The 13025-nt window shown below is 55.5% G+C and overlaps 1 protein-coding gene across 1 annotated transcript in view; it reads right to left on the bottom strand.

Annotated features, from left to right (window-relative positions):
* Positions 1-698: 698 nt before the first annotated feature.
* The window catches only part of ATP8B3 (ATPase phospholipid transporting 8B3), a 39518-nt gene continuing 27191 nt past the window's right edge, over positions 699-13025 (bottom strand). Inside the window, exons 23-27 of the mRNA XM_045300038.1 lie at positions 12977-13024; positions 11870-12106; positions 11604-11742; positions 2709-2836; positions 699-1637 (exon numbers count right to left, since the gene is read on the bottom strand). Of these exons, the coding sequence (XP_045155973.1) occupies positions 699-1637; positions 2709-2836; positions 11604-11742; positions 11870-12106; positions 12977-13024 (1491 nt within the window). The remainder of the gene's footprint in view (positions 1638-2708; positions 2837-11603; positions 11743-11869; positions 12107-12976; position 13025) is intronic.

The raw sequence follows: 13025 nt of genomic DNA, 5'->3' as shown, positions 1-13025 counted from the left end.
TCCTGGCGAAATAGCCATGTGGCAGCTGAAAACCGTCTACCCTAGCTTGTTGTGCATGCTTTCCAAAAATCAGGACTTTTTAAAAACGCCGCTGGACACGGGAAAATTTGTTAAAAATCGGGACTGTCCCGATTTTTGACACCTTATTTGAAGCCCCCAAGAGGCGGAGTAAAGCTGTCCCCTCTGGTCTCCAGATGCTGTGAATCTTTAGCGGGAGCAGACAGCCTGGTCTTTTTCCTGAGGACCAGCTTGGGGAGGGGGTGTGTCTCAACGTGTTAACTCGTTATGCCAAATACACTCTAACCGTCTAAGGAGTACGCCTGGTGGTTTATTGGAAGGGAAGGAAGCAGGGCAGCCAGAGTCAGAGCTGACAAAGTCCCCTGAGGGGCCAGCAGACAGGTGTTGGAGGTAAGGAAGTTTGATCTACCAGGGGACACACACACACACACACACACAGCAGACAGGTGTTGGAGGTAAGGAAGTTTGATCTACCAGGGGACACACACACACACACACACACTTTCCCTGCAATTCCTTCATCAGGCCACTAGAGGTCAGAGTTGTTGGTGTGTTTTGAATGTAAGAAAGCGGGAGCCCTGCCTAAAGGCGTCCTGGGGTCAGATGGACCTTGGTTGATTCAAAAAGGAAGGCGAGCAGAGTTCTTATTCTCCGGGGAGGACCTCCTATCTCCAGGGGCACTACGCCTGGCCCTCCCGCCTCTCTGGAGGAGAGGGCTCCGGCTCCAGGTGGTCCTGGGCCGGCAGCCACTCCACGGATGACGGCTGTCTCTCCAGCGGCCAGAACTCCACCTCCACCGACTGCTCAGTTACGAAGGAGTCGTCCGTGGTCTGTGGCGGGGTGTTGTTGGGCGTCTGAGGTGCCTGGTGGGCTGCTGGCTCCTCCGCCCATCGGAAGGGCTTCCTTAGCCAGCTGAACGGCCAGGTCAGCCTCCTGGGTGTCCAGAGCCACAGCCTTTCTTGCAAGGTCGGCTCGCTACCCACATTGGGCGGCTGGTCTGGAGGGGGCACCGCTGGACTGTCCGAGGGCTGCGGGGGGTGCAAAGAAGTCGACGGCAGGCTTTCCTCGGGAGAAGGGATACTTTGCTCAGATGACAGTGGCGTCTGCCAGGGGGGCGATGACCAGCCCTCAAGAGGAGGAGTAGGCCTCCTCCCAGGTGATGGGGACCTGTCCTGAGGCGGGTGTGGCCTCTGCTCAGGAGAAGAAACCCCCAAGTGCTTGGCGGACCTCGAGGCAGTGGGCCGCGCTGCCTGCTCTTTGAGGGTGGAGGCTTGCTTCGGAACCGAGGAGCGACTCCTGGATATGGGGACCAGCATCTCGGAGGTGATGGGCTCCACGTGCAACGACTTCCTCTTCCCCAGGAGGGACGTCCTCCTCGGGCGCCACGTGCTGTCCCCGAGCAGCGGGGGCACCTCGCATTCCAGCGGGGGCTGGTCCTCGTCACCCGCCAGCTCATCGTTGGCGTCTCGGGCCCTCCGGAGGATGGTGCCCTGCGTGATGAGGTCCGCATAGCCCTCCCGGTGGGAGAAAGCGTAGCTGGATCGCCGGACGCGCGCCTCCCGGTACAGGTAGGAAATAGGTTCCCCCATGACCTCCTCGCTCGGGGGGGCCTCCTCCACCTGCCAAGCGACAGAGAGAACAGGAGCCGTCAGGCCCTCGCACTCTGCAGACCGACCAGCGCGAGTCCCCCACCCTCTGAAACCGTGCCCTTGCCCCGCATTGCTTGCCGATGGGCTCTTCCCAGCTTAGCAAATGGGAGGCCTGCTCTACCCTAGTGTAGCCAATGGGAGGCCTCCCCTACCCAAGTGTAGCCAATGGGAGGCCTTCCCTACCCTAGTGTAGCCAATGGGAGGCCTGCTCTACCCTAGTGTAGCCAATGAGAGGCCTTCCTTACTCTAGTGTAGCCAATGGGAGGCCTCCCCTACCCTAGTATAGCCAATGGGAGGCCTGCCCTACCCTAGTGTAGCCAATGAGGCCTCCCCTACCCTAGTGTAGCCAATGGGAGGTCTCCCCTACCCTAGTGTAGCCAATGGGAGGCCTCCCCTACCCTAGTGTAACCAATGGGAGGCCTCCCCTACCCTAGTGTAGCCAATGGGAGGCTTTCCCTACCATAGTTTGGCCAATGGGAGGCCTTCCCCAGGACCTGACTCTGAACCAAGGCCTGAGACCCCTGGGAGCCCTCTGGTGGCAAAGCTGGGAGAGGAGCACCCCGCGTAGCTGTGTGTCTCACCCCGCGTAGCTGTGTGTCCTGCTGTGTGTGGCAGCAACGGTGTCAGGCTCTTGGCCATGGTCAAGGTCTTGGGTCCTTGGTCCACCATTCCAGTCCATGCCTGGGTCCCACCTTGACCGTCCATGTCTCAGCTTTGTGAGCCATTAAGCACTTTCTCAACTTTTGTCTCCCCCATTTCATGATTGGTTTTGCTACTTCCACCCCGCACCCACTCTACCCCATGCCCTGGGAAATCATCACCTGAAGTCTCACGGGTGTCAGCATCTGAACCCTGGACAACCTCCTGAGGGTCCCCAGGTCACATCCCTCCCAGGAAGCGTGGCTCCTCCATGGGGCCCCAGGGTCTGTTCTGAGGACACTGGGTTTATGCCAGGGTCCCCATCCCCACACTCCCCCCCTCCACACACACACATCTCTGGTGGAGCATGCCATGGGAAACCAGGACCCAGGCCGACCTCACCTTGACCAGCAACTTCTTGACCACCTGGTAGATGGTGCGGAAGGCCAGGACACACAGGGTGTTGAAGACCACGTTCAGCAGGATGACCAGCAGGGCAAAGGGCTTTAAGATGACATTACGGTCGGCATCTAGGGACAGTGGTAGGGTCACGGACCTGCTTGGGGAGGGGGCACCCCCAAAGCACCTGGTGAGGCGGGAGGAACCTTCTCCTGCACCCTCCCAGGATGTCACCAGCCCATAGGATAGCTCTGTGAGAATTCAAAAGAGGCCCTGTAACTGACCACCTCCCGAAAAATACCCATGTGTTAGAAATGGTTGAGCTGGTACATGCCCCGCTGTGAACACCAAAAATAAACAACATATGCACATGGGGGCGGGGGGCTGGTGGTACAACCATGGGGTACTCCCAACTGATAACCTGCCAGAATGTTTTGGAGGAGGATGAGGAGGAAAGGCCTGGTGATCTCCCTCCCCCTATAAAGATGAAATCAGAAAGAAAAATTCAAACCCATGACTGTCACTGCACTCCTGGGGACCCACAATGACAGAGTGAACTACTCTCTAGAGTCCTGTCCCATGCCCCCACCCCCACCCCGGCCCCCACACTGAGGCTGTGCATCTTTGACAGAAGAAGGCAGCCTCACCTTTTTCTGATGGCGTGACCGGTGGGTTCAAACCACTGACCTTTTGGTCAGCGACCTAGGAAACCCTTTGTGGGAATTCTCTTCTGTCTTGGGGCCGGGGAGGGACGGACTCAGAGCCACCTGACAACTGGATGTACGGTCATCCTATTTGGAATTGGGGCCTGAGTCACGTAAGCCCAAAAAAAAAAATTTTTTTTTTTTTAAATCTCATTGAAGGGTGTACCTTGAAACCAATGCTTCTCCAAGGTCGACACAGAGCTGACTAGACACAGACACAAGCAGGGCACGCTGGGGAAGAGAGCTGGCTTCGGTGGCCCGCCAAGCAGATGGGGCGAGGCCTTCCCCTAGAGCCAGCGCCTCCGGTGTGGGTGCCTCGTCTCCTCAGCTGTGAGGGAGGAGGCCTGGGGCTGCACCAGCCCCCTGCTCAGCTGCTCACAGAAAGCTTGATGGCTTAAGCCCCGTCCCACCACGGCTCCTGGTCTACTAACCGCTCCTCCTCGGGGCAAAGGTCAGCCAGCCTACTCTGGCACAGACAGACAGCCTCGCAGACGGTCAGCAGGTGTCAGGATCACCCCAATGGCAGTAGGGTGGGAATTCCCAGAAGGGATGCCCCAGGAGAGCAATCCGGCCACCTGCTTCCGCAAGGCTTCCAGCCTGCCTTGGTTCTCCAGTACTTCCGTGGCAGAGAGCCACCCGCCAACAGTGGCTTGCCCAGACACCAACTTCACCCTCTCACAGTGTCGGAAGCCAGAAGTCGGGGCTCTCTTTCTGTCGGCTCTGGGGGAAGGTCATTGTCTCCTCTCCACAGCCCTGGGGATCTCCTGGCATCCATCTTGGCCTGGCCTAGGAGGTTCCCAGCACAGGGACCCCCCGGGGGCCAGGGGATGCGCTTGACTCCCAGTCCTTCTTTCTTGGTGGTGGCGAACCCCCTCTTCCTTTGCTTCTCTCTCTTATTAATGATCTCTTGTAAGATAAAAGGCGATGCAGCCCACACGCCAGCCAGGGAGACTCCCCTGACATCAGACCCGGTCTGGGGCTTGACTCTGGCTTTCACACGACGGGGAATTACTAGCACGATTAAAGGAACCACCAAATAAAACCATGGCCACGGAGAACCATGGTCCAGTGAAGTTGGCGCGATTGGGGGAGGGACACAAATCAATCCATGACCCTCTAGCTTCTGGGCTCCTGCAACAATTCACGCCCTGCCACAGGCACCACGCCTTTCACGTCGTCTTTATCACCCTCAACGTCTTCCGTCAACTCCAAGTGCATCCTGGGGCAGGCTGCCTCTCCGTTTGTAAACCTAGATGGCAAGTTGTCCGCTTCCAAAGCTCAGCGGGGGGACGGCACCCTGGGACGTTTCCATTACAAATGGGGGGAGCCGGAGGGGGAAAGCAGGAAGGACAGGCACCAGGCAGGTTCAAAGCCCAGCAGAACCATTCACGTCTGCTCCCAAGCCTTGAAAATCACCCTCTGCTCTTTGAGACCGTCTAGGGATCGGTCCTTCCCTGCCCCAGACTTTGGATGGTGGCCATGCTTTCTGGATTCTGGGTGTGAGAATGACCGTGGGGAACAGAACCAGGAAGAGCGTGTCCTCAAACAAACTCAACACGCATACGTTAAGGAGTTTGGGAGGCCGGGGCTCTGGTGGAAGGAGACCTTCACGTCTGTAAGTTGGAGGTGCGTCCCAGTCACATTCTCCTAAGTCAACATTATTCCCCACGATGTCCCCCTGCCCCTTATAATGCCAATTTTAAGGTGCTACTTGCAAGCACATGATTGCTACTATACACGCTTGAAGGTCAACTGCTTGAAGGCTACTTGCCTGACGGTTGTCTGCCATCTAGTCATCAGACCCTATTGTCTGTCTGTCCTGCCCTAAGTAGGGCCCACTCCTTTCTAAGAAGGATTACGGATGGTTTCCCTGGAGACGAGCTCAAAAACACCTAAGGGCCAGCCAGCTCCGAGATGACCAAGGTTAGGCTGCTATCTTGTGCTGCCTCGACCCCATCTCTGTTCTGCTCAGGGCGAGAGTAACAGAACCAGCTCACTCTGCCCCTAAGCCACGGCCCCAAGGCCCTCCGCTCCCTCACGCCATGAGTGGTCCAGCCTAGCCTTGCCGAAAAGTGCCCGGAGACACCCTACTCTGACAGAAAGCCTGCTGGACCTCTGGGGGCATGTGGTTCTCTTGCTCCGAGGTTCAGCCTCCATGCCATCTAGCCCTGTGACCTGGCTTCTGCTGCTGCCCTGTGTCTGTCACGGCTTCTTGCTACCTGTGTGGCCTCCAGCATTACAGCTCTCCTCACTTCCTGCGGGATCTTCACCTTCACAGAAGGTGCCTCTGACTGCTGACGTGCGGCCTCTTCAAAGCAATCTAGGCGTTTGCTGTAAGTAGGCACTTCCAAACTCTTCCGGTTTCTACCCATTATCCATTTCCCAAACTGCTTCCACACTTAACCATCTGTTTCCAGAACTAAATTATGTCATACACATACACCAAATCCCCCTATATTAGTATCGCTATATGCCAGACTATGTCTATCAAATTGCATCGTTGCACAATGCCAAACCATTGAGAGAGAAATCATAGCCCAGCCAAGTTGACACAGGTTTGGGTGAGGGGCAGATACGATTCAACCCATGACTCAGCTAATCAAAGGACAGGGACAGAAGCCTCACTGGAAAAAAGACGTGCCAACAGCCAACAGACACGCAAAAAGATGCTCGTGATCATGAGCTGGTGTTGCCTGTTGGGTGCCATCCAACTCACAGCAACACGGTGGACCCCAGAGTGAGAGGCAGGCACCCTTACCATCGCTGCTGGGTCTGAGCTCATTGTCGCAGCCACTGTGTCAATCCATCGCACCAAGGGCTTCCCTCTTTTTCATCACGCGTGCTATCCTTCTCCCCCCCCCCCCCCCCAGGACTCGTCCCTCCTGATAACACGTCTTAAGTCTGGGAGATAAAGTCGCACCATCCTGTATTTGTTCCCAGATAGAGTGGTCCATTCTTCTGCTTGAAATCGCTTGTATAGTTAATACTCCTGGGGTCAAACACCATAACCCAAGTGGGTCGATCCTTCTTCGGCCTTCCTGACTCGCTGTCCGGCATTTGCCTGTGTATGAAGCGGTGAAAAACCCAGGGCTTGAGTGAGGCAAACACCTTAGCCCTCAAAGTGGCAGCTTGGCTTTTTTTTTTTTTTTTAGCACATTGGAGAGTTGTTTTCATTTTTGTTTTCCAACAGAGCTGCCTCTTCAAAGCAGAGTCAACTGTAAACATGCGAATGAAGTAAAACTTGTGTGTGGGGGGGTCAAGTCTTTGGGACCTTCATTTGCTGATGGGGGCACAGCTCAAAATGAGAAGAGACCGCTGCAAACATCTGTTAATAATTGGAGCGTGGCATGGACGAAGTACGAATGCAGGAAAATTGGAAGCTGCCCAAAATGAACTGGAACTCAAGAGGATGGATATCTTTTAGTGAGCCAGCATGGACTGGCGTTGGCCGTTTTGAGCTGGAAGAGCTGTCGTGGCTTTACGAAAAGCCTAAACAGCCTTGATAAGACTGAAGCTATTTTGAGCTAACAGAAGCCGTTGTGAACGATAAATGAGCTCGCTATGAACTGTAAATGAACTAGCTGATATTAGGGAGGCAGGCTGTGCAGACAAAGCGCAACGGAATGGACCAAAGGAAATGTGTGTTCAGAAGGCTTGCGAAAACGACCAGAGCAGTTATTGTTCAACGAAGAGCAGTTATTGTTCAACTGAGAACGGTGAACGGCAATATCCTGCTTCTGTGCTCTACTTGCTTGCACACCTGCACATTGCAAAAGCATAAAAGCCTTTGGGAAATTAGACTGGAGGTGCCTGCGCAGGAAATACAACTTTTTCTTTTGAACTTGCCAGCGAGCTGGGTTGTTTTCCTTCTGGGAACGGACAGGAGGCCGCTACAGATCTTGGGGCTTACTATACCAGGAATGACCCAAGCGAGAGGAACACCCTTGTCTTCATCATCGGGAAGGACATTCCAAGATTGGTCTTGAAGCATCATGCATCTGTGATCGGATTATACCCAAGAAAACCCAATCAATACAACGATTATGCAAATGTGTGCTGAGCCATTAAGGCTAGTGACACAGACGCGGATGAATTCTTCCAATGTCTTCGGTCTGCAATTGATCAAACACGTGATCAATAGGCATTGATAATTATTCGTGATTGCAATGCATAAGTTGGAAACAGAGAGACAGGAATAGCCGTTGGAAAATAAGACCTGGGTGGTAGAAATGGAGCTGGAGATCACATGATAGAACTTTGTAAGACCAAGAACTTCTTCGTCACAAATACCTTTTTTTCAACAAGCACAATTGCTGACTAGACCATGGACTTCTCCAGAAGGAGCACACAGAAATCAAACTGACCACGTCTGTGGGAAGAGACCGTGGAGCAGCTCAATGCCGGGAGCTATAACCAGGCCAGGCACCGACTGTGGAACAGGCCATCGATCGTGCAAATCTGAGTTCCGGTTGAAGCTGAAGAAAATTAAAATGCATCCATGAGAGCCAACCTATGACCTTGAGTCCATCCCACCTGAACTTCAAGGGCATCTCAAGAATAGATTGGAGGCGCTGAATACTAATGACAGGAGACCTGGTGAGCTGTGGGAAGACATCAAGGCATCATTCATGAAGAGAGTACAAGGCCATTAAAAAGACAAGGAAAAAGCTCAACGTGGGTGTCAGCAGAGACCCTGAGTAGCTAAGTGCAGTCCTTACACAATCTTATGCCAACTTGAGGGGTGGGGTCTAGCCTGTCAATCAGGTTACAGACTGATTGATCCCTCCTTGTGGGCGTGATTTTCTCGTGAGGCTTCTGGGAACTTCTTCTTCCTCCGTGAAGGCGGGAAGCACTCTCTCTCTGCTTCATCTTCCTGTAGACAAGCCACATGGGCCCACGCTGATGGAAGCCAGAGCCCCGGGGATGCTTCCACCACCATTGGACCCACAAGACTTTCCACCCACCGGTCTGTGATCTTCCTGCATTCGGCATCATTGCATGTGCTGCGTGAGTCTGAAGAGGAATTTGTGGGCTACTATCAAACCGGTGGGCTGATATTGAACTTATGGATTTGATTTTGGACTGGACTGGGCTGTTTCAATGATGCCCAGTTACTTCTTGACAGAAGGATCTCTCTTACACATCTGTGAGTGTCTCTGGATTTGTTTCTCTAGTCCACCCGGACTAACACAGTAAGGCAAACCGAAGAAAGGATGAAGCCAAAGAGCTGAACAGAGATGCTCAAGGAGGCAAAGCAACATATTATCATGAAACGGCAAAGACCTGGAGTCAGAGTACCCAAACAGAAGAATGCGCTTGGCACATCTTAAACTGAAGAAAAACATTAAAGCTTCACGTTGCGATATTGAGCGATTCTATGGGCAAAGTATCGAATGATGCAAGAAGCATCACACGATGATGGAAAGAATACACCGAGTCTCTGTACCAGAAAGAACTAGTTGACAGTCCACCATGTCAGGAGGCAGCAGATGAGCACGAACCAATGGTGCTGAAGGAAGACATTCAAACTGCCCTGGAAGCGTCGGGTGAAAACACGGCTCCAGGAATCGAGGGAATGCCCACTGAAACGTTTCAACAAGCTGATGATGCCCTGGAAGCCCTCACTTCCTATGCCAAGAAACTTGGGAAGCAGCTATTTAGCCAAGTGACTGGAAGAGATCCCTACTAGTACCCATTCCCAAGAAAAGTGACCCGACAGAACGTCCAGATTATCGAACAATCCATCATTGCTGCCGCGTGCAAGTAAAATTGTACGGAAGACCACCCAGCAGCGGTCGCAAACACACAGGGAACTGGCAGAGGCTCGGCCCAGATTCAGAAGAGGACGTGAACCAAGGGGCATTATGGCTGCTGTCAGATGGATCTTGGCTCAAAGCAGAGAACACCGGGAAGACGTTTACTTGTGTTTCATTGATAAAGCCAAGGCATTCGACCATGTTGATCTTAACCAACGCCGGGCAGCCTTGAGAAGCGTGAGAATTCCAGAAAACTTCTTTGTGCTCTTGCGGAACCCGTACACGGCTCAAGTGACAGTCGTGTGGGCAGAACGAGGCAATATCCCGTGGTTTCAGATCAGGAAAGGGGTGCATCCTCTCACCACAGTTGTTCAGTCTGGATGCTGAGCAAATCATCCCAGAAGCCGGAAGATATGAAGAAGACTGTGTGGCCTCTGGATTGGAGGAAGGTTCGTTAACAATCTGCCATCGGTAGATGACACCACCTGGCGTGCTAAACGGGAGGGGGCCGTGAAGCCCTTGCTGATGAAGGCCGAGGATGGCAGCCTTCACTCTGGAGCACAACGCAATGCAAAGAAACTCAAACTCCTCGCAGCTGGACCACGAGGTCCGTCAGGACCAGCGGAGAGAAGATGGGGGTGGTTGCGGGTTTTGTCTTGCTGGGATCCTCAGTCAAGGCTCGTGGAAGCAGCCATTGTCAAGAGACCCAAAGACAAGTTGCGTTGCGTTGCGTTCCATCAGATGCTGCACAGGCCTCTTGAAAGTGTTGGAAGGCAAGGGCGTTCCTTTGAGGACCAGGGTGGGCCTGGCCCGAGCCAGGGTCTTTTCCATCAGGCAGGATGTCGGAAGACTGGGTGCCTTTGCAGGACGGTGCTGGGGAAGCAGGGACCGCCACCAGAGCACACAGGGTGTGTCTCAGAGGAAGCCCGGCGAGGGTGCTCCTTAGGGCGTTGAGGCTTCTGTCTCCCACACTTTGGACACGTCGTCAGCAGAGAACAGTCCCGGGGAGGGGACACCCTGCAGGGCAGCGTTCACAAGAGGAAGGTCCTCAAGGAGACCGAGTGGGCTCCACGGAGAAGGGCCGGGAGGACGGCGCGGACTGGGCAGAGTCTCTGCCGGGCAGCAGGTGCCAGGGGCTGGCATTGACTCGAAGACAGCCAAGAACCAAAGCAGCCACATGTGCAGGGATTCAGGGATTCAGGGCGGGCAGGGCTTCAAAACGCGTGTGGACATCTTCCATCACCTTTCAGTTCCATTTCCCCGCAGAATCCTTAACGTTTTCCCCTATGTCCACTGACGACACACCCTCCGGGGGACTCCCCGGTCATAACCGAACCCCTTCTGCGATTGGTTTCCTCGGTTTGCACGCTCAGGGCCCCATCGGACCCAGGAGTGAGGGCCACAACTCTGTCCATCTGCCTCAACTGGTTCGTGTTGGGAGCAGCGCGCTCGGAGTCTTAAGAACGTGAGTGTGCCCATCAGATACAACGACTGGCCTCTCGGCTCCTCCCCAGGGGCAAAGGAGTCAGAAGGTGGCCCACAAAACCGCAGAGAAGGGACATTAGATACAAGACGGAGAGCCGATGCCAGCCACTGGTCTCAGCTCTGCGGAGACCAGAAGCAGGTGGTGCCCGGGTGCCACCACGGGCTGATCTCTCTAGAAGCACAATGACGGGTTCTGCTAAGCCTGAGAGGGAAGCACAGAACGAAGCCCACGCCCTTCAAAAGGGGCCAGACCAACTCGTCCTGCTCCTGTGAGTTGTGGCTGACACCTGACAGCGTGGGCACCACAGGAGACCAGCAACCCGGGACAGCCTTCAAACCGCGCGCCCAAACTCGCCCGAGGCCACGGTGGACAGAAAAGCGGAGCGGCCCGCACACAGCGGCGGGGAGATGGCCTTAGTCCCCAAGGGAAACCATCTGGTCGGCCTCTAAGCCAAAACCTAGCGGAGGGAGGGGATGCGCGGGGAGAAGACCCTAGCATCCCAGAAGGGGAACGCGATAGATGGGGATGGGGACCCCAGGTGGGAAATGTGAGGGGTGCCACTGCCCCATTGCCGGGTTGGGTCGGGGGGGCTCTCCCAGGGGAACCTGAGATTCTGGGTCAACAGCTGGCCAAAAATGCAAACCGGTCCCGCCCCAGAAAACCCTGGTGCGGTTCAACTCTGTCTCCTGGGGTCTCTCCGCATCGGGACTGCCCTCGACAGCCCCCGGATGGAGCGCAGGTCCGGGAAGGCTGCTGTGCTGTGGTGTTTCCACGATGGCAGCACCAGGTGGCGGGGACCGGTGTCCCCTCCTTGGGCCCCCCACCCCACCCCACCCCCGTGGAGCAGGCGGCAGGGGCTGCCCTCATCCTGTCGTGCTCCCAGTGGGCGGCCAAGACAGCTGGGGCGGGGGCGCCCCGCCCGGCCCGTCCACACGGGGCTGGGGGTTCTTACACAGAAACGGGAAGGTGTGGGGGGAGAGCCTGAAGAACCACTCGTTCTGCGAGACGTAGGTCATGAAGGCGTAGCAGCCGCCGCTCAGGGCGATGGCCAGCACAGACAGGACGGTCCAGTACTTGATGTTCAGGATCACCTGCCCGGGGCGGGGGGGTGTCACTGTAGTAAGGGCGCGGAGTGGGGGGAGGACCTGGGGCAGGGTCTGTGGCCCTGGACCCAAGGGTTCCGGGTCACCTCCATGGTGACGGCCAGCAGGCTCTTACCTCCACGGTGACGGACAGCAGGCTCGAGAGGGCCACGATGACCCCAAAGGACTGGTAGTCGCAGAGGCTCGGCTCCCCTCGGTCCCAACAGGCCAGCAGCGTCATGAAGAAGTTGATCAGCGAGGTAAGCATGCCGTGGACCACGGCTTGGAAGAAGACCCAGTAGTTGAAGAGCTGTTCCTTCTGCCCCGCCACGTACAGCTCCGGCATCTGCAGGCTCTTCTGGGCACTCACGTCCTGGAGGGAGAGGCGGGGCGGGCAGAGGGGGGCTCTCGGCACAGGGGGAGGGCCCCATGAGAGCTCTGGCTCTTTCTTCACACCGAATGACGAATGACAAGGAAGGGAAGCAGAAAGCGCCCTTCAAAGACTGCAGATAGTGCAGATCAAAAGGAGGGGGGGGGGCGCGAACCAAAATGGTCAAATGGTCATGGTACCCAGGTTTTCTGGAGCCAATACGTCTGAACGAATCAAGGATCTTTAAAACAACTGCCAACGAAAGTAGCGTTTTAAACACTCAAACAACCGTAAGACCCTCGGGCGGTGAGCCTACGGTCAAGGTGGCAGACAGCTTGGGGGAGGATGGCAAGGGCGGTGGCACCGCTGGAAGAACAAAGCCAGCGCCCCCGAACCATGGGTGCAGAGATGGTCGGATTGGCATGTGTTTTGGTCCGTGTGTTTCCACTCACGGATCAGAAAATGACTGGTTTTTAAGTGAGAAGATCAAGGAGGGAGATACAATTCTGGTCCTGGGGCCCACCGGCTCTGCTCAAATGCTCATTGGTCTGAACCTGGTGGCTACCCTTCCCCCACAGGATGGCATGGAGGTGGGAATTTCCCATCTCCGAGGGGAGTTGGCACCCTCCTGATAACTTCTCAGGGCTAGGGACAGGATGAACCTAAAGGGGTTGTCCCTTCTGGGCCCCAAAGGTCCTGGGCCCCACAATGGAGTGGGGACAGAAAGGCTCGGTCCATTGATGGGGGAGCCAATCCTAAGTGATCTCGGGCCAACCTGTGTCATGCCTGGACATCTCCCAGGCCTGGTGGTCTCCGAGCCTTTCCCGCCATCAGTTACGTGGCAGGGCCCCAAGGTGGACGAGAGAAGCTCACCTGCTCAAAGAGCCCGATGTAGAGCACGGGGAGGGTGGAGTACAGGAGG

The sequence above is a fragment of the Echinops telfairi genome, unplaced genomic scaffold, assembly GCF_000313985.2.
Source record: "Echinops telfairi isolate 266 unplaced genomic scaffold, ASM31398v2 ScPeMD7_7459;HRSCAF=8497, whole genome shotgun sequence".
NCBI classification, from domain to species: Eukaryota; Metazoa; Chordata; class Mammalia; order Afrosoricida; family Tenrecidae; genus Echinops; species Echinops telfairi.
This window is presented reverse-complemented; position numbering and strand designations above follow the sequence as displayed.